We start from the raw sequence: 27188 nt of genomic DNA, 5'->3' as shown, positions 1-27188 counted from the left end.
ACAATGTATGCTGAAATATTGTGAGACGTGAGATTGATTAACAATCACATTGCACACTATTACGCTAGATTACGCTTCCTCTGCTGTCCTCGCGATCTTCAGACATTCATTCAACAAAAGAATCATTCTTTTTTATTAATTGTCTGTTCCACTGGTTTATTTGTCTCTTCTGTAGTCAAATTCAATTGTTGGGGTTTGAATCTTCTTGACGAAGAGTGTAAGTATAATTATCAATTCATGCGACTAGGGAGTGTCTTGACTTGGATCAGATCCTTCTTACAAAATTGTGTCACATGAGTTCCATTGTTCTCGTCTCAACTGCTGTGTTTATTGCAATAAAGAGACTTCTGCTCATGTGATTGTCAACAGTCAACAACTTCTCGTCGGCAAAAAGTCCTAGTGCGTATGATGAAGATGAAGGCTACTTATGAGTACAAATAATTTTCATAAAGTAGAAGCTTGGCTCTGATAAGGAACAAATACGTCATTGAATGTCTTGTTCTATAGTTTAAAACAAAACAAATTGCTGTGTATAGTGATTAAAGTGGAGGAAATACTTCATCTTCACAGATGATGAGATCTTGACATAAGCTTGTTAATCTAATCACAACTCTCATCATCATCATCGTCTGAAGCCATCAATTTCTCAAGGATCTGACTGTGTGTTGCAATCTCTTCGTGATCTATGTCTACCTGGCGGCGCATGGTGTCCACTTGAGATTCCAACTGAGTGACTTTTGGCTTGAGTGTATTCGTAAGTTGGGCTGTTCTTTTGAGGCTTTGATTATCTGTTTCGAGCATTTGGATCTTTTGTGCTGAAAAGATTAAACAATTAAATCAGTCCATGCAAAGATTGATATAAACCAAGAACAAACAAACCCTGATCTTCAAGTTGCATTTTGGCGTGTAAGACATCGGCGCTCAATTGACCAACATCTTGAAGGATCTGAGTGATTGAGCTTTCAAGTCGACAGACTGAATAGAGACAAATTGGTTTTTGAAACAGAAAACGTGCAAGATGATGAGAGGAATGTTACTTACTACGCTCTTCACGTCCTCTTTCCTCCTTAAACACATCAACGCCAGATCGCTTCTTTCCATTCACAGTGGTTGGAGAGATCGAGGGAATATCCTTGCCTAGAACTTTAGAAACAATTTCAACATTATCAACTTGGGAAAAGACAAAAAGAAAACAGAAACAAACCTATATTTCCGACATCCATGCAATGAGTATCTGAGAAATCTATAAGATCTTCGATTCCAGTACTTTCCGAATCTGGCGGCTTTTGAGAAACAGTACGGTGTTGAATGTGATCAGAGGCGGGCGGTTTCTTTATCGCATTACGTTTGGGAACGTTCAGTTTGGAAATAGTTCTTTGTAAAGGCAAGGCTGGCAAGGATAGAGTGTTGTGCAGGTCTTTGAGATCCTTCTCATCGTCAGCAAAAGTGAGAGCTGTATTTGGAATCGAGTGACCGGGTGAGGATGGATGGATCTGGTGAATTGCAGCCTCAGTTGAAGTTGTAGGCTTGTTGAGAGTTTGAGACAGATGAACAATCTGAATCAACAGGCTGTGTTAGTCACAGAACACATACATACATATAGACTAGATTGAAAGATAAGAACTTCACTCGCTTTTTTCTTCTTGGAGATCTTCGAACTTGGACCACGCACGTCCGAACCTTCAGAAAATGGACAAAAATACAACATTAGAGACGGATGATTTGGAACAGCAGTGATACACACTTGTACTCAGTTCAGTACCGTTTGGGCTGGGTTTGACCTCGGAGGACGCAACTCGTTTTCCCTGGCGTCCAACTGTGTTTAATTTGAAAAATGGTGGAGTCGGTGGTTTGAAACTTTTCAAATCTTGAATGTTCCGAAGTGATTCAAGTTTAGGATATTGTGATGTAGCCGTTGGACTGTTGATCTCGATGGTTGTGGGAGCAGGCTGATCTTTGGTCGAGATGGATGCGTCGATGTTCGAAGTGCTTCCGGTTGCATGAGCAGGCACGTCACTGGCCGAGTCAGGGAAATCTATATTGATGGACCAAAGGTTACGAGGAATATAACTTGATCAATTTCGACAAATCTGAGTGCTGTATAGAATTTTGCCAAGGACATACGGTTGGGCTGGACTGATCGAACCAGCTGAGCCAAGCTAACTGGGTCAATCCTCGGCCGTATCGGAGTCTTTGGATGATGGATATGCATCCAATCCAACATCATCTGCTTGGATACCCCGGGGCCACTAGGGTCGAATGGGCAGGACATCGCTTACGAGGATACAGTGAAGCAAAAAGATTTCAATCAGAGACAAAAAATTAAGGAGAAGGTGGAGGGAGAGTGCAACACAAGAGTATGGACTTACTCTTATCATATCGATGTGGAATGCACGTCATCATATGCAGAACGAAGAAAAAATGAGGTATGGTGGTGCGTGACTTGATGACATGCAAGTCTATGTTCATCCAGGATGAGTTGATAAAAGTTACATTGGCCGTTGTCATGAAGATGCCACATGAAAGATGCGCAAATCAACTTCCGTATTATGTATGAACGTCGCGGAACACAAAAATCGCGGCCACACTTGATTAATGATGTAGGCACAGTCACTAAGCTTGGTGACTGTACTTTTTGCCGCTCTCCAGATACAAATGAACAGTGTATCAATGTAAAGGATGATGGTTCATAACCCCACGTTTATCTTTCTTGCACAGTCACACCTCCAAATTGAACAAGTTTTCAAAATGTATCGTAGGAAGCTGTTTGCTTGGCTACATATGACTACATACACACTTAGTGCATTGCAACTGATCAATCATTGAGAATTCGAGAAGGGTGTATTACAAAATGTGCATCTTTGTGTGTTTTTGTTTTCTGGGCCCCAGACTTAAGTAACAGGGGATATTTGTGTTCTGGGGTCCACTTAATGACATAAATCATTTATGTGTTCTGCCCGGAAAACAATATTTTTTTAGTAGTGTGGTAACTTGGATGGCCATGGAAAATGTCTGACTTGCCAAGATCAACACGCTGTTATGTACTTCTGCATCACCAGTTTCTCTATACCTGTGGAAACACATTTTCTAAAACACCAACAGTGATGCAACGGCCCAGCAACATATCAACAACTAAGTTGGCCTCACCATTTTCTGACAAGAATCTTGCCATTCTTCATGATCTTGTGGTTGTTTAGCCATTGGTCTACCTGAACGAGTTGCAATTGGAAATCTTTGCAATGTCAGGCCTGATAGTTTCTTGTGCAACCATCTCTTGTGAATTGTGTCACCACCTTGAAATCTCTCTCTTAATTAATCCAGGTGTCCATATAAATCAAGCCCGTGGACATGATTTCAGGATGTGTGTTGCCAAAATGCCACCAGAATACCTTGTTTTCATTGGTACGTGCCACTTGATGTTTTTTGTTCTCATTTGGGTACCAGTTTGCTCACTGTTCATCTGAATGGCAGATAAAAGTGGGGTTGTGGGCTGTGACACCTCTTGAACATATAATCGGGTCAAGTGGGGATCTCAAATTATGTGCCCGGCTCAATATACATAACAATCTTCTTAGACCTTGCTCCCTATGAGTGGCCAGCAAGGAATGATTTCTGGGGTGGTAATAGAGGGGCCAGTGCAAAGGATTGACATAGAGCTCTTTCTCAAGAATGACTTGGTAAGATTTCTACTATGTCATCACTAGCAGGAGCATTTCATATTCTCATGTTGAGTTGTTCTTTTTGTAATCAATCTGGTTTCCTGTTATGAACCAATACCCTGTTCCCGACTTGGTCCTACTGTTGTACAATGCACGTGTTCATCATGGCAGACAAATTGTGGAACTTTTCTACCAGGCCTGCATACTTGTCATCTACTTATTGGTGTATTCACCGAATATGAATCCCATTCAGAATGCCTTCCCCTGTACAAAGGCACTATTGAAACAGGAAGAACCGGTGTTTGATGCAACATCACCGTCCTTTAATGCAAGGGCAGTTCCCAAAGGAGTGCCACATTGTTCCATGTTGCATGTGCTAAAAGAATCCAGAAATATGAATTGATAAAATGTGATGCTGGGCTTTCCAAAAGCCACAGTGACCAAGTCCACTTTGTTTTTGGGTACATCAGCAAAAGCAATGAAATTGTGGATATTCAAAAGACTGGCAAGTCTTCCGGCCTTGTCAATATCTACGTGAAGATCCATACCCTGCATCTTGGTATACCCCCAAGTCAATTGATGTTTTTGACTGACTGAGTTATTGCTTGCATTTTTGACTGTCTTATTACACTTGGCCAATAGAACTGGGGACATTGTGAGCATGGTCTTTTCTGGGTTTCCCACTGACTCATTATTTCTTTGGCCCATTTGATCATATGCGTGAAGGACAAGATCCTTGGTTGCTTTGTGCCAATTGATGATATGGTAACCTTTGGCACAGACATTCCAAAGCGTCTTGTGATAAGTGATCAACTTGGTGGTGACTAATTTGCGCTTTGACACGTGGTCTGAAACATTCAGCCCCTTTTGCGGAGTAGGGCAAACATCATTCATAATGTATTGCGCAGCCAAAACCGCATGAGCCAAGGACTTTTGCTAGAAAGGTCAAGAGTAAGAACACCAAGAATGTGTCAGTTTTTTGGAAGCTGATTTTGGAAGAATGGCTGAAATAAAATTGTCTCAACTTCTTGTTGAGCAGCCTTTTTAAGGTTTTCCATTGTCAACATGATCCCACTTATTCCTTGGCCATGATCATAAACTTGGTATCAGATTTGGACCATCAGTGAGTTTAAACCAGTTTTCAGTGTATGAATTGTCGAATAAACCCAAAATGGTTTGGAGACTAATGAACATAATTGCCAGAAGGATTATTAGACATATTGAAAAAGCAGTTCCAAAAGCACATATGACAAATGATGGCTGGAAGGTTGAAAAAATGAATTAGTTTACAAGTTCAGATTGTGGTAAAGTTGAGACTGAAATTCAGTTGGTGCTATAGTACTACTACCTGCTTCCTGAACTCATTTGAGTCTGCAAAGTTTTCTTTGCACAGATTGACCTCAAGGTGCTGATTCTCAAGATTTACAAACGGAATTTCACAACAATTCCATCCAATTGCATCCATCAAAAGGATCAATGTGAATGTACTTCAACAAAGCCCTGGTTACCCACCCAGTGGAAGGACAGCCAATGAGACCCACTTACCCAAAGCTGCATCACATATCTAACATTAAGGATTTAAGTCTCTAATTTCTTAAAAGAGAATCCTTCACAATGGCTATTCCATCACAACTTCCATGCATCAAGGTGGATCAAGTTCCATCCTTGTGGTTTCTCAAAAGAGAATTCTTTCCAAAGGAATTTGTTTTAGGAATGAAGAATATCAGAGAGGACTTGGAAGGCACTACTGTCCATTCAGCTTGCCTTCACAGAGTATCTATCTGATTGTTCACAGATCCCACATTCATTTTTCATTTGAATCAATTCAAATCAAGACTTCCAAAAATTCTCATTTTGCTGACAGTTTGTTGCACAATTTGTGAAGGAGTCTGAAACACTACAAGTGGCATACCAATGAATGATCTACACGCTTCCCCACAACACTCTTCTTGATTGGTGGTGAAGCTGTTTGACTTGGTTGTTTGTCCAGGTTAATAGGTCTTTTTGTGTTCTTTGTGTGTGGAACTAAGATGGGAGCAATCAAGTTATGTCTAATGGAGCCTGAGGTTGAAGGTATTGCAGTGTCAGCTTCTTTGAAAGGTGCCTGAATCCCTTCAATTTTTCTTTCATTGATTGCTATTTGTTTTGGAATTCTTGAGAATGATGAGGCTCAGTCATTGGTTCTTTTTCAACATTGTTGCTCTGGACCCCAGAGGCACTGCCCCTCCTGAGGAACCATTTGCATGCATCCTGGATTTTTGGTGAGTTGGGTTTCAATTCAATCCAAAAAACTTGAAAACACAAAACACTGAGTGTTGCAATTGCAGATGATGTATACAGAAACTGGCATATTAACTCTTGTAGGAAGTGAGATATGTGACCTCACTGGCATCAAAGATGTTCCCAGATGGGAATATAGGGCCTGGGAGCCAGACTCCCCTTCTGTTACTGTTGCTTCATAAACATTTCAAAAGTAGCCATTTTGATGTATGTAGTCAATTTTTCAAAATTCTTGTCTTGATCTGAACAAAGCTACCTGATGGATTACATGTGAATTGCTTATCCAGATTATCAGAGCCTAGGCCAGAGAACCTCTGTGATGCTGGCAGCGCTTAGTACAACAATATTTGTTTGCAAACACAAGCTCCAGGAAATACATATACAACATATGTACAATAGTGACACCCTTGTTTCCATCTGAGGATGATGCACTTGATCCAGCTGTCAAGAGTTGAATGCACAAGCTCTGTGGCATACAAAAGCAAAGGTGTCAAAATCAGAAGGATACTAAAGAGAAGGTGTCAAAATCGGAAGGTTGTATGTGACGAACTGTTGTGATCTGACTGTAATGTTGTCGAAACACCATTACAAAACCTATAAACATAAATCTAGCTATAAACATATTCAGACCTAAACAGATATTATATCTTTCCAAATTCTTCAAGCACACAATTGGCTCCTTAGGGAATCTTTGACTGATTTAGATTCATATCCTTTGGAGCCAGGTGAGCTCATCATATTTCTCTTTTAACATTTCTTTATTCATTATTTGTAATCCTTAGGGAATCTTTGACTGATTTAGATTCATATCCTTTGGAGACAGCTTTTAATTATAATTTTTATTGGCATTAGAATCAGTCGGAACCACCTTGTGGTATCCTGTTCCCTCCGCTCACGTTTACGAGCGCTATCGAGATCATTTAGGTGGAGGACTTTCAGAAGTTCCTTACACTTTTTTTTTCTAATACCAATCCCGAGTAAACAAATCGAAATCGTATGAACGGACTTTTACGTCTTATCTCCGCACCCGGATTCACCTGAATCAAACCTTATTGTTGTTCAAACCCCACATTCATACATGAGCCCTCCCCCGGATTCACGTTTAACCCGTAGTTCACAGCTACCACTCACAGATCGAGTGGACGATCCCGAAACTTTTCTTCGCCAACCTCCAACTTTTCACCAACGTTCTACCGAGGACGCTAGTGCCTATACTTCGGACAAAGTTCTCTTCGCTACTTCATCTCGGTTCACCCCCGCCACCGCTAAACCGTATCATCCTCCATCGACACCGGCACAACCAATCCCCGGTGATTTTCCCCAGACCCCAGCTCTACTTCATTGTCGCCTACCTCAACTTCTAAAGGAAGAAGGGAGACTCCGAATTGAGCATCGCGCTACGGCCCTACTGTTTCACACCTCACCCGTGAAGTCTACCAAGACGATGACTTACGCAGCTGGAGATACCAGCAACTCAAAGATGACCGAATCATCATCACAAGGCGACGACTTCCCTCCTGACTCATCCACCAACGATCTTCTACGTTCGATCCTGATGGCACAAAACGCCGGGATTCAAGCAGCCAATGAATCGGCTCGGAGGATCGCTAGACTTGAGGAGGAGCGAATTGCTGCGGCTCGCAAATCGGCCGAGAAGATCGCTGCATTAGAAGAACGCCTCCTAACGTTCCAGCTGAACTCAGCATCCTCTTCTCAATCACCTCCTGCTCCTGAACCAGCGGACCGAGGTATTGATCTCACCAGGTTCAAGTCCTCGGATGGACCTACTTTCAAAGGACCTTACCGTGACACGGAAGCCTTTCTCAAATGGTTCACGGCACTGAAGATCTTCTTCCTTGTAAAGAAGATCGACAAAGACGCGGATAGGATCATCCTCACTGGATCCTACCTGCTTGAGACCAACCTTCAAGCTTTTTGGTCACACAACGTCAACACTTTCAAGGAGGGATCGTGGAAAGATTTCAAAGATCGATTGTTTCGATCAGCGTTACCATCAGACTGGAGTGACAAGCTTCGAGAGAAGATTCTCCTTCTTCGCATGTCCACTAGCGAAGACTTCAAGGCCTATAGCACCAGAGCTCGATCAACCCAATCACTCCTGAACCACGACAAATTGGTGCTCCAAGACTATACACTTGCTGAACATCTCATCCTCGGCATGTTACCAGAGTTTAAATCCACTATTTGCATCCACGTGCCAATCAAAGAAGAAGACTTTGATTACAATCACTTTGAAGAGCGGTGTGATCAATTTTATGACGATCTGGTTGTCAAGAAAGTGATCCAAAAACGCCACATTACCTCCACTTCTGCCCGTCCTTCGACGTTCAACAACACTCGCCCCCCTCCCGAGAAATCAACTAATGAGGACTTCTACTGGAAGATCAGCGCATATCTCGACTCGGCAGGTCTCTGTCACTACTGCAAGAAGCAGTGCGGCAGTGAATACCGACAATGCACTGGGACGCTTTCCAGGGAACGAATCGTATTCCCACCTGGATTCAAAGCCCCGCCAAAACCTGCCAACTATGTTCCACCAAGAGCTCATTTAGCTAGCACGTCAAACGCCGCTGGCAGGCCTGTCAACCCACCAGCTGGACGCCCGGTCAAGAACACAGTTGCGGCAGCCACCTTTCCAGAACACAATACCACCACTATCGCGGCTTATGAAGAGATTGACCGAGAGCTGTGTGAAATCGCCAACGGAAATGACGAACTCATCGTGCCTGATGAAACAGGGTACGTCGACCAACCTGTCTCTCAGCCCGTGGTGATCTTGCAGCTGAACTGTAATGGGGCACCTATTCGGGCACTGGCGGACGCAGGTTCTGAGACAAACCTTATCTTGGAGGACTTCATTGATTGATTGAAATTGAAACGTCGGAAGCTAGTCAAACCAACAATCGTGGGACTAGCACTCAAAGCTGGAGGACAACCCCCAATGTTAACCGAATTCACGACAGCCACATTGAAACACCCCTCCTCCGGTTTTTGCTTTGATCAAACTTATCTGAAGATTGGAAAATTGGGATCATCTTATGACATCATTCTTGGAGCCCCCTTTCTTGCTCGTCACCAGTTATCAGTATCTTGTTCACAAAAAGCTGTAATTAGTGAAATCACAGATGCCAGACTATTAGATTATCGTCATGAAGAGGAAATGAAAGAGGAATTCAAAGTCTCTATTAGTGAGAAGATTGCATTGACTGAAGAGAGAGTTGAGAGTGAGAAATGGAACTCGTGGGAGAAGTCCCTACAAGAGAAGAACGATCCCATGTTGACCAGAGAAAGTGAGTCGTGGAAGAGCATGGAAGAGTCTTTCCTTATCAAATTTCAAGACCTCTTCCCCGTGGACATCCCAGCTATATCAGATGAAGAGGAAGCAAAAGGAGAATTCAAAGACGGCTCATTCCCTGAAAGCTTACAGGACCCATCATCAAAAGTCAGGCATAAGATTATCCTCACCAACGAGAATGCAGTGATTAATGAGCGCCAGTACCCATACCCAGCCAAACACATGGCAGCGTGGCGTAAGCTTGTGGATCAACATCTTGCAGCAGGCCGCCTGCGACGCTCATTCAGCCAATACGCCTCGCCCAGCCTCATTATTCCAAAGAAGGACCCTTTGGAACTTCCAAGGTGGGTATGTGATTACCGCACCTTGAATAGTATGACCGTCAGGGACCGTTCACCTCTTCCTAATGTGGATGAGTTGGTCAGACTAGTGGCTAAGGGCAAGGTTTTTTCGATTCTTGATCAAACAAACGCCTTCTTCCAGACCAGGATGCGGGAGGCTGACATTCCATTGACAGCTGTGAAGACACCATGGGGCCTCTACGAATGGTGCGTAATGCCCATGGGACTCACAAACGCTCCGGCTACTCACCAAGCAAGACTCGAAGAAGCATTGGGAGAATTGATCAATACGGTGTGTGTGGTCTATTTAGACGACATTGTCATATTTTCAGACTCAGTTGAAGAACACAAGAAGCATGTGGAATTGGTGCTGAAAAGATTACGTGCGGCCAATCTTTATTGTAGTAGTAAGAAAACAAAGTTGTTCAGGCAAGAAGTCAAGTTCCTAGGTCATGTAATCTCAGCTGACGGAATGCGAGCAGATGAAGAGAAAGTGGAACAAATTCGTCAATGGGAGTCACCAAAGTCCGGGAAAGGAGTCCGAAAGTTTCTTGGCACCGTGCAATGGATGAAGAAATTCATCTCAGGCCTCGAAAAATATCTCGGCAAGCTCACTCCTCTAACAAGCAGCAAACTTGAGAAGAGGGATTTTAGGTGGGGCGAAGCTGAAGAACGAGCATTTCAAAACATTAAACAAATCATGACCACCCTGCCCTGCCTGAAAACCGTTGACTACGACTCCACCGACCCCCTTTGGTTATTTTCCGATGCTAGCGGCACAGGTTTGGGCGCAGCGCTTTTTCAGGGTAAGGAGTGGAAAACGGCACATCCCATTGCATACGAATCCCGTCAAATGTCCGCAGCAGAACGTAACTACCCGGTGCATGAACAGGAGCTTCTCGCAGTTATTCATGCACTTCAGAAGTGGCGAATGCTCCTATTAGGCATGAAGGTAAATGTCATGAGCGACCATCATTCGCTGACTTACCTTTTGAAACAACATTCACTCAGTTGACGACAGGCCCGATGGCTCAAACAACTTGCGGACTTTGACTTACAATTCCAGTATGTCAAAGGCGAGGATAATTCGGTGGCCAACGCACTGTCCAGGAAAGATGTCGACGATCTACAGACAGGAGTTGAGACCGTCGCAGCTTTAGCCTTATCTCAAACCAGAATCTCTGAAGAATTCCACAGGAAAGTGACCGCTGGTTACGAGTCCGACAAGTTCTGCTTGGCGGTCAGAGACGGCACACCACTCCGAGAGGTTTGCTATATTGACAATGGATTGATTTTTATCGAAGACAGACTGCTGATTCCGGATTCTGAAAACTTGAGGATTCAACTTATCGACGAAGCACATAGAAGAGTGGGCCACCTGGGTTTACTGAAGACTGTGGCTACCCTACAATCGGATTTCTTCTGGCCCAAGATGAGCAAGGACGTTGAGGCGCGACTGAAGTCGTGCAAGACGTGCCAGAAAACGAAATCCCGCACAACTCTTCCTCACGGAAAAATGAAGACGCCCCACATGCCGACGGAACCCCTTTCTGACATCGCAATCGACTTTATCGGCCCCCTCCCAAAGATTAACACTTACAATATGCTACTCACCTGTACTTGTCGCCTCACTGGTTTCACTCGCCTTATCCCGACGAACCAAAGTGACACGGCCGAGAAGACGGCATCTCGTTTCTTCACTGCTTGGATGGGCTCCTTTGGAGCACCCAAGTCCATCATCAGCGACCGGGATAAAGCGTGGTCTTCTAAATTCTGGAGATCGTTAGTCGAACGACTTAACATCTCTTTCCATCGGTCATTGGCATACCATCCACAGGCGGATGGGAGAAGTGAAAGGACTAATAAAACAGTCGGTCAGATACTCCGGACCTTCACAGAAAAACGTCAAACTTGTTGGCTGGAATCACTGCCGGCTGTCGAATTTGCAATCAACACCGCGATCAACGTCGCCACAGGACATTCCCCATTCGAGGTAGTTTTTGGACGCCAGGCAAGACTCTTTCCCTCCACCATGACAACTAATGAATCACCACCCTCACTGGACGTGTGGCTTTGACAACGAGAAGGGACGTGGGCACAGGTTCGGGACAACTTGTGGTCAAGCCGGGTACTTCAGGCACTCCAACACAATAAAAGACATCAGGACTTGACGTTGAATACGGGAGACTGGGCCTTACTGGACTCGGGAGATTGGCGTGGCCGACATTCAGGTGGCGTCGATAAGCTCAAAGAACGGTACGAAGGCCCGTACAAGATTTTGGAGACATTCAACACTGGTCAAAGCGTCCGGTTGGACCTCCCCACCGGCGACAAGCAACATCCTGTTTTCAACATTTCAAAGCTTAAGGCATTCGTGGAGGACTCTCAGCTGAGGTCAAGTGACCAAAAGTAAGTCCCATCCTTAGTATGCACCGCCGGGCACCTCTACGCCGTTGTTTTGAAAACTTTACCTTGGCCACACTGTGAGCGTCCCTTGGGTTCCGCCTGCCTCTCTCTTACAGCCTCGAACGCACCTACTCCGAGGAACAACGGTCATCAGGCGCACCTCTCTCAGTTCCTTTTCTTTCCTTTTTTTTCAATTACTCTGCTTATAACTTTTTTTCTTTCCTTTTTTTTCTCTTCTTCTCTCTGAATTACTTAGTTCTTATTTTAAAAATTCCTTTCTTCTCTTAAAGAAAAATTGGTGACCCCTGCGTGGGTATAGTGGCGGTTCTTCCTTTTTTTTTCTTTCTTTTCTTGACTCAATCACCTCGCGCATTCTTGCACCTCGGCATTAAGCCTTTTATAGGAGGGGAGAATGTAATGTTGTCGAAACACCATTACAAAACCTGTAAACATAAATCTAGCTATAAACATATTCAGACCTAAACAGATATTATCCAGGGGTGAAGATCACGCCTGCTGTTTGAGCGATGCACTTGGTTTCAAGGAAGCGAGACCACAGTTCTCAATCCCCAAATAAATGTTTGAGATATGATGTGCCATTTCTTGTCTCCCAGTTCACACTCAAATATGGAGCATTTCTTTGACACTTTCTGTCACTACACAAAATATAATATTTTCTGGGCAGAAAATTAAATTATTGATACACAAAAATATTGAGAGGCCAGGAGAAGGGCAAAAAATAAATAAAAATATGCATCTTGTTCCCTGCGGTGAGAGCTTCACTATCCATATTTTTCCATATTTTTACAGTCCGTATTGATAAGTGTACTAACAATAAACCTTCATAATCATCCAATTACAACCTGTAACAAGCACTGAAATTTGGCTCATTAGTGTTTAGAGAAACTTTTGATTTCTGAAAACACCTATAACTTTGTCAAATCTGCCTCAAAACACTCGATTTTAAGTGCATTGGAAAGCTGAACTCTTCCTCTCGAACTTTCATAAGATCAAGAACTATGTAGCTAGTATGACAATCATTCTATGGATCTGTATGTACAAATGTATAAACAAGATGATATCTTTTTTAGCAGACCAGCATGCTGTGTGGTCCCATTATGAACTATTTGGAGGACAATTCCAGCTTACCAATGCACCCAAAATCGAGCGTTTTGGACCGGAATTGAAAAAGTTATGAGTATTTTCAGAAATCAAAAGTTTCTCTAAACACTAATGAGCCAAATTTCAGTGCTTGTTACAGGTTGTAATTGCATGATTGTGAAGGTTTATTGTTAGTACGCTTATCAATATGGACTGTAAAAATACGGAAAAATATGCAGAGTGAAGTTCTCAACGCAGGGAACAAGATGCATATTTTTATTCATTTTTTGCTCTCCTCCTGGCCTCTCAATATTTTTGTGTATCAATAATTTAATTTTCTGCCCAGAAAATATTATCTTTCTTGTAGTGTGTAATTGACATAGATTGTCTATGTTGAATTGAAAAAGATACACTTTAACCAATGTCCTATAGTATAGCGTAGCTGACAACCAACCTCAAACTGAATACTACTAATCATCTACGCCATCATTCTATGTTTGAAATCTTGTGTGATCTTTATGCACAGTTTTCCCAATCCATGTGATTTATTAAATCTTTTGATATACTGTAAGAGTATTCTGAGAGACTGGTTTGAAGTGTTTCAATAGATATGCTGCAGATCTCTTCCATAGCAGCACCAGTCTTGCTTTGCTTGACAGCAAAACCATTCAGTGTGACTGAAAAGCCTGCAACTATGTACAAGGATGACATGACACGTGTTTTGATTCTTTGTATGGCATTATACAGCTCTTCTGAATCTTGTACTGACAACCAGATTTCAGGCTCCTTTTGAGTTCTGCTCTGCAAGACAGGCTGTTGAGCTAGATATATGAAGTCAGAAGTGCATGCAGTAGCTGACTTTACCATTTCCTGGCTGTCAAAACTATATAAAACAAGGCATCAATATTTTTGTCCAAATTGAATTACTGTGGTGGCTTTTGACTTAGGCATAGTATTCACCACAACTTTGATTACAATGGCCTGTAGTGACTCAATCATTTCACAATGATGAGACAGCGTGAACTCAAATTCATAGATCTGTTCTTTGCATTTGGTCTGGATAACAGTTATCAGGTTAACAATGTACTTCAGCAATTAATGACCAAGCTCAAAGAGCAGAGTATGCACCTCCATTTCACAATGATCCTTGACCTAAGTACAACTGTAGTGAGTAACTTGGATCATGCATTGCAGATAGGTTAGCAGCTTATCATTTGTTCTTGGGAAAGCTTTATCTTCTCAAATCTCACACATAATTGTCATGGCTCAAGATCTTTTGGTGCCAGTGGAGTCATATCTTGTTAGGGTTTTGCACACTTGCCCTGGTCAATATTTCTCACAAGACGTTGCCTCTTGGCCTTGGGAACCTTTGAAGGTGAACCTGATCCAATAAAAGTGGTCTGAAAAGCCTGATATGTGTATAATTTCAAAGCTATAACTCACCTCTTATCACCTCAATAACATAAATTGACCATTTAGCTCAAGCATGCTTGACTTGCACCAGCTGACTCACACCCTCTTGTGTGAATTATTTGCAGAAAGTGTTGCCACATTGTGATTCATGGTTCTGCCCAAGAGGCTGGGCAATATGATATGAGGTCAAATGTTCTATCACCAAGTCATGGCCACTGATTGCATGAGCAGGCAAGCATGTTAGGTGTGTTCATTGCCCTGTCAACTGGGCTGATAGATATGGTATTGCATGTCAGTTGCAAGTGACTTGGCATGCTGCTTAGCCTGCATTGCTGTGATTTTGTTTTTTGTTGGTTATCAACCATGGTCCTGAAACGAAACCTTGTGTCTTACATTATTGGTGGACCATGATAACTACTGCACTCATCTAGCATAACCTCACCATCTCCAATTACCACAGGGGCACTGTGGGGTATTTTCATGTTAGTACAACTCACCAAAGGCCATGTAGGACTTCATTGACTTACACCACCAAGCCTTCATCAAGTTCATTTTTGGTAGCATGTATAAGACCACCATTGACAATTGCCCGGCCTACAGGCATACCAATAGGGTGTGTAAGTTTCCTGTGGTGCCTTTGAATGTCATTTCTACTTGATGTACCTCAACATTGTGGAAGGCAAACTTAACTTATGTTAGCCTACTAGTGTCTCTTGGGCTAGTAGAGTCAACAAACAGGGAGTAGAAGGTTTCAAAAACTTTTACTAGACTTGTGGGGATCACTATCACGAGTAAATCTTGTTCAAAGACAGGTCAAAGAAGGTGGTGTTGAAGTCTTTTATAACACTATGAGCTTTGCACTCTGACTAATAGTGTTTCCCCATAGATTCAGAGTGTATTATATCAGATGAATCCCAAGTCTGATATAAGTTGCACTCAGGCAGGGACAAGGCTTGAATTTGCACATAATATAGTCAACAAGGCCAAGGTTGAAGATTCAAGGTTTGTAGAATCAAGCTTTGAAACTTTGTACTTGTTGGACAAAGTTCAAAAGTTCTATGCATGAAATGAGCAAATTGTAAAGTTGTTGAATATTCAAGTAATGATTCAAAACTGGTAGTATCTTCAGGGTTTATATATTCTGAACTCTGGCAGTATTGACTGCAAGTGCGCACACATTGTGGTGCTAAGGTGAAGTTAATTACCCCAACCCAGTTACCATTGGTTTATAGGTATGCCCCTTGGTTTTCTGGGTTGGTACTCAGGGCGGACAACTTACACTGTTGTGCCTTTTTTGTGGTTATTGTTGATTGCATGCATAGCCATTATTTTGACCAGTGGTTCCAGTTTGGACTGCAGTTTGACTTCAATGTTGAATTCCAGTTTCGAGTATGAGTTGTTCACGTTTCAGTTCAACTTCAAGTTCAAGCTTGAGTCTGAGTTCAAGTTACCTTGGGAAGGTTTTGGCTCAAGTTATGATGTTGATGAAGGATTCTTAGATATATCTACTACCCTCCATTACCTACACACCCATCAGTGCACCTTGATGCCAGCTTTGTCCTCAAAACCAACTCATTGCTACCAATGTCCTCACTGACCTGCCTTTTCTGCACTTGATTTGGTTGGAAAGCTTGCATTGATTGACATGGTTTGAAAGAGGCCAACTTCATTGCTCGAACTAATAACACCAAAATTCATTTGAATTGTCACCCAAATCGGCCAATGCGTGAATGTGAGTCTAAATGTCCCTTTCCTTGCTGCTCTACCTCAGTTTGATCAAATCAAATCATGACTTTTCAGTAGTATTTGGTGCAGGCTCTGACTTCCAAGGATTTGTATTTGAAATACGGGACAGTCCACCCAGCAATCATCACCCACAGAAGTCCCAGTGATTAATGACCCAGCATATACTTTGCATTTGGCTTTACGTACTCCCAACCTTTGGAACTGTTGCAATGAAAATGGCAAGATCCGCAGACCAGTGCACTAATGTGCAATGCCCAAACATAGCAATGATCAAGTGATGCAAGGCCAGACAGACACCCATAATCTCCACATGATATCACAATTTCTTATTATATAGGTCTTTGTAGCTGTGCCTTTCAATATAGATCTAGTCAATGTTTTGGAAGAGAGCAAGGTTATACTTGTCAGCCCTGATCCCTGTGTACAGGACCACGGACTAAAAAACACACATGTAAATATATGTAACTTGTCCCAAACCATAAGAATTACACCTCATGGCTCATTATCAAGAGTCAATTAGATAACAACACTTGACTAAGACTTATATATTAGAGTAAACCTAACCCAAACCTAACTCAAAGAAACATAAACCTCAGTGCCAACCACAAGTTGGCACCTAGGTCTGAATATATGAACCCCACTTCTTCTCACTCTGGCAGAAACAACCCACTTATTATCATGCCACAATTCCACATTGCAACTTACTTGATTCTTATCAAGAATATTGAGTGCAGTGATTTGATTGTATTTGATCCTATAGTTCTGCAACCTTCCTCAAGCCCTTGTAAGCTTTACAGTGGTGCTTTTAAACTAGTGGGACTATATAGTTATAGAAACAAGCTTTAGATTTGCATAGGATACCTCCTGAGTTGAGTGTAAAGTATCTGGCTGAAGCTTTGAGCAATCAGAGTGTAAAGTTCTGCAGGCTCTATTCCCCAACGGAGCTCTTGAGTAAGCTCCTTTGAACCCTCTTCTCAGAGGTCAACTAACTGAAGTCTTTAATTGTGTGTACCAATTGAAGACATTGTTAACCTTTATTCCACCCGTACTTCACCTTTTAGTGAAGAGTCAGCCAGAAAGTAGCTGACCCCTCACAATAATCTTGTCACAGTGTTGAGCTACAGACATTTAAATACAACCACAATACATCTTGCTGACTATAGGATTTGCGTGTTGTCAAAGATCACCAATTAGTCCACCCCACTTCCAACAAAGATGCCTCGCGTTGAGAAATCCAAGGCATCATTGGAGGCAAATCCTCAGACAGACCTTGTCCAAGGTTTTCATTGAAGGTATTTGTTTGCGCTGAGGATTACCTCGGATCAAGACCTCAGGAAGTAAATGTCTAAGGTTTGGCGTCTGAGGATCCCTTGAACTGAAAAATTTGAGGTAAAGGTTCCCATCCAAGGTATTTTTTGCACAGAATTGGATCAAACTCTGGGAAGCTTTTGTCCAAGGTTTGGCATCTGAGGATACCTTAGATTAAAAATTCCTAGTTAAATATTTTGGTGGTGCCCCCTGCTGTCATATTACTGTCATACCTGATCCTCACAGTCTTATCCACTATCTGCATGTGCCAGAGTCATCTTCATAATCCTCACATAGGGCTGTGTAACCCTTGTGATTTTTTTGGCTATATGGCAGATGATATGGTTGGATGGTTCCGCTGACCCATGTTAGATTCCGCTAAAAGGTTTTATTTCAAGTTGTTTCAATGTTTCTTTGCTCTAACATACTATCTGTTAGCTTTAGGAATGATATTGCGATTGAGTTTTCAATCTCATGCCTCAGAATGAGGTGAAGATATGTAGATCACATTTTCAACTTCAGGAAATGGTTGGATGATTGCAAGGTTGGTTTTATCATAAATGCCATCAAAGGAGATGAGGAACTTTCTCTTCATCCCTGAGGTACCACACTCAAACTCACCCCATGCATCACCACATCAGAAAAGGGTGAATAGATAGATTTATGTGCTACCTGAGATTGAACCAGAAATAGGCTGGAATGCCCTGCTATCCATGTTGTGATTAGTATGGTTGCTACTGTCAAACAAAGCTGGATTCAATAAAAAAAACAAGGTGAAAATAAAGAACAGTTGTAATCAGATCCTTTGGAAAATCTATATACAAAAGACAACCTGGAGCATGGAGATTGTCTGAGGAGCTGAAATGTTGAGTTTTGGGCTGGAGCATTCATTTTGAAGGTTTGAGCTGAAATTCAGAAGACTGTGACAGTAGCCATATCAAATTAGGTGTGGTTAGAAGTTAAATTTAATTTAACATATTCTTCCGGCCTCAAATTTTGGGCTATTTGTGACTCTTGGTGTCCTGTTTTTGTTTTATTCAAATGATTTCTCTCAATATTATGTTGAATTGCAACTTCTTTCTTCTTCTATTTTTGTTTGCGTAATGCGCTCAGTACCTTTTAAATCAAAGACTAAGGGCCCTTTTGCTTGAGCAATTTCTGGTGAGAAATCACATTCTGCAAGATTCAAAGTGTCTATTTGGTGGTGCATGTTTCATTTTTGAATTAAAAAATCTACAGAATGTGATTTCTGGTCAGGTATTCCTTAAGTGAACGCGCCCTAAGTGAATGCACCTCAAGTTTTATATGATTGAAATGCCTCCAGGTGGCAAATGTTTTTTTCCTCTTCTACCTGCAAAAATATACTATTCCAGAACTATTTCTAGAATTTATATTCATACTTTCAAGTTATCCTTTTAAGGCCAATTACTCAACTGAAAGAAGATCACCAAACCAAACAAAGCTCACATTCTCCTGTGGTGAGTTTCAGGAGGAGTAGCAGTGATCTTCAACAGCCAGGTACATTGGTTTATGTTGTGATTAATTACTTCCCCTGAGTATTTTATTGTCATTGCTTTCTCTCAAAGACTCAATCTCACATTGTCTTGATTTTGATTTTTCTCTGGACACTAATTCCAATTTCTTACATTCAAAGAGCACAAGATAAAAAGTTCCTTTGTTTACACCAACCACAAGGGATATATTAATGTTGATCTTAGATTAGGTACCTATGAATTCTCTTCAGTCACTATATATATTGTCATTGTCTTCTTCAATATATTCATCAAAGTACTGCTCAAATTTGTTGTACTTGGTTCTTGGATCGTGACTGATCAATTTTCTGCAATGAAGAGTTTGCCAATATTTGCTTACATAAGGAGTTAAAGGGGAAAACTCACAGGAAAAAAATGCAGTGCAATGCTACAAAACATCAGAATCTGGTACCATTCCTGGATAAATTCAGAGCAAGAAGGAAAGGGACTTTCAACTGAGATGATTTCCTAGGCTGGCTTGGAGCAAACCTTAAAAATGAAAGCAAGGATACTGGTTTATGCAAACCTCAAGAGGAAAAGGCCACATGGGAATTGTAAAGTCGAGTAGAGGAATGATGTGGAAAGGCATCAAGAGCAATCCATTCAAGCACACTTTCCACTGCCCACCCTAAGAATTTAGTATTCCTTTTGTTGGATTATTTCAACTCTTGAATCTGTAGCTCATTCATTAGAATTCATTCGGTATTGCTAGGCTTTGAAAGTCTCATGTTTCGAAGGATGTGCTTCATACTGATTTACTTGGAATTTGGCTCATTGGTATCAATGTAGCAAAACATCAAACATCAAATTTTGAACAGCACCGTGAACCACGATTCTGTTTTAACCCATTAAAAGAAACCTCCTTTTCCCATTCAAAAAAAAATCTCAGAAAGATTTACACTCCTTTACTTGTGTTGTAGAGTGATGGGGTTACACGACTGCACCACAGCGTGTCACGTGATTGTTGTACAGCTCATCTTGTAGTCAAGTCTCTTCTCCTCGGAAGAAGCTTCCACATCATCAACCACTGTGGAGGCCGAATCCTTGGAGAAGGTAATACATCATCAACCACTGTGGAGGCCGAATCCTTGGAGAAGGTAATACATCATCAACCACTGTGGAGGCCGAATCCTTGGAGAAGGTAATACATCATCAACCACTGTGGAGACCAAATCCTTGGAGAGAGCACTGACGTGCTATTGTACTATTTGCTATACCTTGAACATGAAGCCGTATATCAACACCTCCTATCTTCCAACCAGAGCCATGCCCTGAGTGCAGCAGCATTTTTGACTGCAGGATATCCCAGTACAGTGGCAATGTACTGTTGCACAGAGGCAAGAAAATCAGGTTGATGTACCAGAAAAAATCTATTGTGGTGGCTATAGCAAGGGAGATTGCTGACTGAAGGGAAACTCTGTGCTCTTAGAACTAGCAAACAATCAACTCCGCACTGGAACAAAATCTTCCTTCAGAAGCTGGCTACCTCAATGGAACACATTGCTAGGCTTGTCATTGTCCGACCACACCCAATGTGATGAAAACAATTGAGTGAGCCACATCCAAAGCCTTTGAGTCAGCTTTTCAAGGACACATGCTTGGAGCCAATATATGGAATTCACTGACAGCGAGTAGCAGCAAAATGTAGAAATATGCCAATACAGGTCACTTATCCTGCAGCCGGCCTCATTCTTCCACTACTTCTCAAAACCCTGTTTTAGCTGGCATCAGTTCGAGATCAGTGACAACAATTGCACTTGAGCCATATGCTCAACCCAATACCTCTTTTTCAATCAGATTTGGCTACCAGATCCAGAACTCAGACCATATTATTACTGGTATTGAACACAACATTGCTACTCATTTTCTAGGAGTCAATTTCAACAAACCATCATGATTCTCCAATTTAACATCAGAATCTCACACTTAGCTTGCAACAACAGCATCAAATAGGTTTCCCACCCCAGATTGAATAGTTGCAGGGATACCTGCAATCCTCTCCTGTGACCATTGGTGGGGAAGTTTCTGTCAATATGTGGGCAAAGGGGAACCCATGATCTGCACAGAGCATAGTAACCTTTTTGAAGCTGTGGAAAGGCCAAGGAAGCAAGGACATCATCCCAATGGCATCTTTGTCATATACAATGCTACTGAGTATGTGCACATCATGGAGGATACAGTAGACTATGCACATTGAAGAAGGAAGCGATCCCACTGTTGTTCTGCTTTTGAAGTGACTTTGGTTTTTGATCATGGAGGTCAAGATATCCAAATCACCGTTCGCAAATCCAAACAAACTTACTCAGACAACACCAACTGTATGCCTGATGTTGATTTTATCCTATATGCTGGTGGACTGGTTTTCATTATGCTTTCTGGATTTTTCTGTCCAATTCGGAGCTAAAGTGATGTTGATGTTTGTAGGCCACCTCAGATCAGACCATGACTTGTAAGCAATCAATGGGGGCTACCCAGGAGTTACAACGTGAGGTCTAGCCAATAGATTAATGTGTCCACCTTACATATTTATGCATTTTTGTTGACAGAAGTAGTTATGATTGATAAGGACGGCTCAGATTCTAAAGAATTACATCCGAAACGTAGTACAGACTTGTACTTTCATTCTGTTATTGGTGTCACAGGTATGTGAAATTTCAATGTGAGAGGTAGCTTGCTCAATTCCAACAGCTGATCCAATGATTTCTCCTCAGTAACTGTTCCAATGATACAGCCAATTCCTGTCAGCAATGATTTCAATGCCCTAGATACCCTTCTCTGAGCTGATTGGGATAATCCTGGGGAGCCATGGATGGTGGGTTTGGTCAGATTTCTGATTTTGACTTTGACTGGCTTTAACTCTCTGCCAAAGTTGGAAATCAACAAAGAAATAAGCATGGGATGGCTCAGTTTTGACAACAACAACACACATGAATCCTTCCAGTGGTGCTTATGGAAATTATGACTCTGCCAACCCAAGTAATTGTCTTTGTCTATTTGCAAAATCTCAAAGGCTGATTTATAATTTTAAACAGAGGGGCATTGCAAGCCCTGATATTTCAAAAGACTTGGAAGCATTGTGATTTCCATGCGTGTGAGTTTCTGTCACCCTCACACAGATGGCTCTGAATCCTTTCAAACATTTCAAACACACCCTGAAAACTCAGCACTCTTTGTTTGTCATGAAAAAAAATCGAGAAAAGAAGGAGAGTAGCTGAAAACAGATGATATTAGCTTGCAAACCTTGTGAACATGCACATCAATTAATGTATACATTGGCAAATTCAAATTTAGATGATCTTGATGGTAAGGTGATGATTGTTGTGTTGAACGCTGCTGAATGGATCATAACTGATATTCACGTGAGCCATTCCGAGTAAGACACTGCTTCTTGTTTTCAATATACAGCCTATTTGCTCTTTTAAAGCTCATGCAATTTGTGGAAGTTTCTAGGGGTTCAATCAGGCAAGACGACTCAGCTGAAGTTGCCATGAAGCTCTTCAAGGAGAATGAGTGGCACCGCTTTGCAAGCTGCTTGAACGCCATAAACTCAATCATTCAGTGTCTGTGTAGAAGACATTTCTTTGAGCTTGAGTAAATTAAGGCAGCAGAATTATCTTTGGAAAGAACAAAAAGGGATCTTTAGCAAGAATTCAATCACACCATCATTGAATAATTGCCTCTTTGATGATAGAGTGTGAAAAACCACAGTTGACTACAATGTGAAACAATTCAGAAAAAGGTTTACAACAGAATGAGAGAAACATTGATACAAGTTTTTCTTTTTTGTCTTTGGTGACTTTGTCAAGGGTTATGAATTTTGTTCAACTTGATCTCAACCTCCTGAGTGTAACCCTTCACCACATTTTCTTTGTCTGCTTCCCATTCATCCTCACTTTTTCCACTTTCAATTCCAATAGACCTTCAATTTGCTTGACCAATACCTTGTTGCGTGGTAAAGAAGAACCAAATCAACCAATTGAAGAATCCTGTGGTGGAATAGGTGTCCACCCTTCATTGTATCGATTGAGATGTGTGATGAAGTTGATCAGAAGCCTAGCAGCTCTCAATGACTATATCACATGATTCAAGAGCCAATTTGAAATAATACTCATCCAGTATAAAATAACATCCTTCAATATCAGCAAGGGAGTCTGGCATTGCTACCCAGTGAGGTTCACCAGTTTTGCAATTGATCTGTGCAAAGATACCATAGGTGTAAATACTACTGGTATCTTCATCTCAATGTGCATTGTTGTTAAATCCATTGCAAGTAAAAACAATGCTTGATTGAACCACATTTGCATTTGGCAACTTGAGTCAAGTTGGATTGGCAAAAGAAGGTACAGATTACCTGATTGCAAGGTTGTAGGTGAATTGATACACAGTCAGACACAAAGATTCCAATGACGCACTGGGATGTCACTGATTGCTGCCATCTACGGAATCCGTGCCTCATCCATTGCAAATGGCATTCTTGCTACGTACAGTTTTTGGTCCTAAAGCAGTAACACCTGAAGAAACATAGATGAGACCTATGAATCAGAAAATGAATATATCAGCTCCTGAGAATTATTGGAGATAAGTCATCTAGTGGAAGAAGATTCTCATGGCACCATTTGTCAAAACCTCACCTTGAGCAAGAGTGTGTTGATAGATAGTTTTATAGTCAAGTTGAGTTTTCTCATGTTCTCCGGTTTTACTTGGATGAAAAGGCTGAAGTTATTTACCTGGGTTACCTTCCAAGTCTCTGCATCCAAATTTATTGAGTTACCAAACTTGATTTGGATTTGAAGTGATTCAGGGATATTCCCAATACCATATTTTTCAAAAAGTAAATTTGGCAATTGATTGGTGTACAGACTTCTCAGATATCAATTCACGGAGTTGTTGAAATTTATAATCACCACACTGCTCAGCCCGCTTAGCATGATTGGATGGGTGATATTTTGGTTGGTGTTGGTCTTGATTGTTCTTCTCAGTTACAACTGCTGTTTGATCACTTTTTAGATCCATGCTGTATGATGGCATTGGAAAAACATCAAGTTATTTAAACAAAGTTAGATATTTCCTTGAAGGTCATCATGTTCATATCCTTCCTCTGACTTGCTGCCATAAGATGAGAAAAGTACGCATCCAAGACCACAGCTTTGTAACATCTGACATTAGGTAACCAAATCCCGTCATAACCAAGGATGTTTGTGTCCCTATCCTATCAGCAACAAGGTATGGAATACAGTAATTAAACTTGATAAAAATGGTCCCATAAGGTGTGAGATGATCATACTTCTCATGATTGACAACAGAACTGAGATGAGAGAAGATTGTAAAGCAGACTGATTGATTGGATGAGCTTGGAGATGATCCTCACGAGAATGTTGTTTGAGATCCAAGTGTTAATTGGAGAGCTTATAGGTGAATTGTAAACAATGACTAGTCTGGTAGATCGAGTAACAAAGTAATGAGAATTAGGAACTGACTGGAACTGGACGCTTGGGACAAACAACTGTGGGAAGTATATAAGTCAAAAGTTTCTCAAACAATCTGGATTGGATTCAGCTGAATTGGGCTCGCTTTGTGAATGCTTTTGGGCATTTTTCTGTCCTTTTGAACATCACATATCACAGCACATTGCGCAGATGAGCCACTCATTGAGGTTTAAATTGGTTTAAATAGGCAGCTGAGGCCTGTTGAACCCTTCATCAATTCACAAATCAGGTATGTGTGACAGACTGTAGCTAGTGCTTTCAGCCCATTTCTAATTTCAAGTCAACTGTTATCAATCTCTTCAAGTGAATTACCATGAATAGGACCTCATTTGAAACAATACAAAGATGTGTTTAACAAAATACCTGAATATGTGTTCCAAACACCTATTCTATCTACTTTAGACCACCAAAAATTGTTAATATGTTTACATCATTCCTCAAATGCCAAAATCAAACCACAAAGCCAACTTCACAGTGTTTCCCAAAGTTCAAACTCATCCTCACTCGAATTCACAGGAGAAATTGTAGTCTTATCAAAACCAAAATTTCATTGGGTTTATTGAATGGATTGTTTGTTTTGGTTGTTGTATTAAAATTATCAAGCCTTTTTTGGATATTGATTAGAATGCAATACAAGTATAAAAATTTGAAACTTGCAAACCGTTTTAAGGAATAAGAACAGCAACACAGGAGATGAAATTATCAAATAAAACACAACTCCATTTCAGGCCATGAAATGAATGATGAGGAGGTACAGCAAGAGGATCAAACTTCAAATAACAAAGAAATAGAAAAAAAGAGGACACCATTCCACATAAGAAAAGACATTGAATTGAAATCTAAGGATCTCAACTCCAGTCATCCTGCATAAATATCTCTTATTTCTCCTCGTGCCATAATGTGACACTGTTATCAAGAACAGGATGCACAATCAATTCACCATAACACACAGAGGGATTGCAAATATTAACCCAAATAATAGATTGATTGAGAAGATCAGAAAAGCTCACACTGCATGTGTGTCTTGGTTTTGGGAACAAATTCTGTAATGTGAATAACTCTAACCAATGAACAGTAGCTATGGGAAACCGGGTAAGAATTAGAAGATTTTGATTAATGAGACTGAGTATCAATCACAGGTTGAATCTTCAGCCCTCTCAAGGGCTGGCCATGATACCCAAGGATTCCAAGAGATATTGTGCATTGGTTAAATCACAATGTGCCTGATAGGAAGCAGGTAAGGAAGCTCCAGTGAAAGTGAATATTGAACTCCTTTCTGGTTAAAAGATGTTCTGTGTTCTTGAATAGTAGTTTCTTGATACCAATTTTCGCGGCTTCTTCAATACCAGCATTGATCTTCTGCCCAAAGGTTGAAAAGTCTATTATTCCCAGCTCCTCTTTAGTAACTTCACAAATAGTACATCAAAAGCAGCTTGTCAAAGTTCAGGTAGAGGTCAAGGGGGAAGTAGCAGCCAAAGTCAGAGTGAAGGTCAAAGCCAAGGTGGGGGTTGAGTTTGAATTGCAGTTCAAATTGAAAGTGCAGATTGAAGTCAAAGTGAAGGTTCAAGTTAAATTGCAGAACAAAGTTGTATTGCAGGTGCAGGTCAAGGCGCAAAGTCCACGTCAAAATCCAAGTCAAAATGAAAGTCAAAGACAAGGTCATAGTTTCCAAGTCATAGTTGACTTGGGCTTCCAAGTTGGGGTTACGGGCCGGATATCTAGAAAGATTGAGGTCAACTTAATTTTCAGTGTATGATTTCTATGTGCATAAGTACTTGGGTTTTACTCTTTGAATCCTAAGCTGTAAGTGTTACTTCTCATTTTCTGTGTTTTAATTTGTAATGTTGAATTTATGACTTCTGATGTTTGACTTTTAATTTTTGACTTTTAATTTTCAACTTTGAATTTTTGGGTTTTGTTTTACATCTCTCAATTCACAAGTCTCAATTTACAAGTTTAAGCTTACACTTTCAATTCTAGGATTTCAATTTTTCAGATCCAATTTTCAATTTTCAATATGCTTTATGAAGTTGTCTTTGGTTTTTTGTCTATTGTTTTTAAATCCTTTTTACATCTCCATTTTTTAAATATTTGTTCTTTCAACTTTTCAATTACAAGGAGACCTAAGATTACTTGAGTGTCTTGGGATCAAGTATAAAATTTCTAGACGAGGAGGACTAAGAGTTGGCACAATAGCTATTGTGTATATAAGAAACCCTGAGCCCCAAAACTCAAAAACCCCAACTAGTACCACCGGTACATATCACAAAACTCGTCAGCTGACCATGGTCAGACCAATAAATTTGTAACCCATGAATTAGCTGGTAGGACAGCCAGACTACAGAAACAAGTCTTTTGCTCTAACTTACAACTTTTTGCAAAGACGTTGTTGACTTTAGAGAAAAGAATACACTTGGGTTTTCAAAGAAAGACCTTGGGTTTTACTGAGTCATAAAGTTGTTTATATATGTCTTTCAAGTGAAGCATAGAATTTGGTCACCAAGGTTGATATAGGCCTTCATTGAAAAGCTTAGGGAGAAACTGACACAAGTCTCTACAAGACATCCAATTAACAACTTGTCCAGTTTGCCTTTCATCTG

General features: G+C 41.1%; 2 protein-coding genes across 2 annotated transcripts; one reads left to right on the top strand and one right to left on the bottom strand.

Annotated features, from left to right (window-relative positions):
- Window positions 1–600: 600 nt before the first annotated feature.
- Window positions 601–2403, bottom strand: MELLADRAFT_87857 (uncharacterized protein; the record flags this gene model as incomplete). The annotated part of the gene is made up of 8 exons (XM_007411019.1): window positions 601–815; window positions 880–975; window positions 1042–1143; window positions 1205–1526; window positions 1598–1680; window positions 1745–2035; window positions 2125–2274; window positions 2370–2403. The coding sequence occupies 8 exons, from the start codon at window positions 2401–2403 to the stop codon at window positions 601–603; spliced, it is 1293 nt and encodes a 430-aa protein (XP_007411081.1).
- A 23108-nt stretch (window positions 2404–25511) lies between these two features.
- Window positions 25512–26344, top strand: MELLADRAFT_63991 (uncharacterized protein; the record flags this gene model as incomplete). Its single annotated transcript, XM_007411117.1, has 4 exons — window positions 25512–25605; window positions 25664–25680; window positions 25819–25825; window positions 26007–26344. 4 exons carry the CDS (start codon window positions 25512–25514, stop codon window positions 26342–26344), a joined length of 456 nt encoding a protein of 151 aa, XP_007411179.1.
- Between the last annotated feature and the right edge of the window lie 844 nt (window positions 26345–27188).

Source organism: Melampsora larici-populina (assembly GCF_000204055.1).
Source record: "Melampsora larici-populina 98AG31 unplaced genomic scaffold MELLAscaffold_23, whole genome shotgun sequence".
In the NCBI taxonomy this organism is placed as follows: Eukaryota; Fungi; Basidiomycota; class Pucciniomycetes; order Pucciniales; family Melampsoraceae; genus Melampsora; species Melampsora laricis-populina.
Note: the sequence above shows the minus strand (reverse complement) of the source record. Positions and strands in the feature narration are given on the sequence as shown.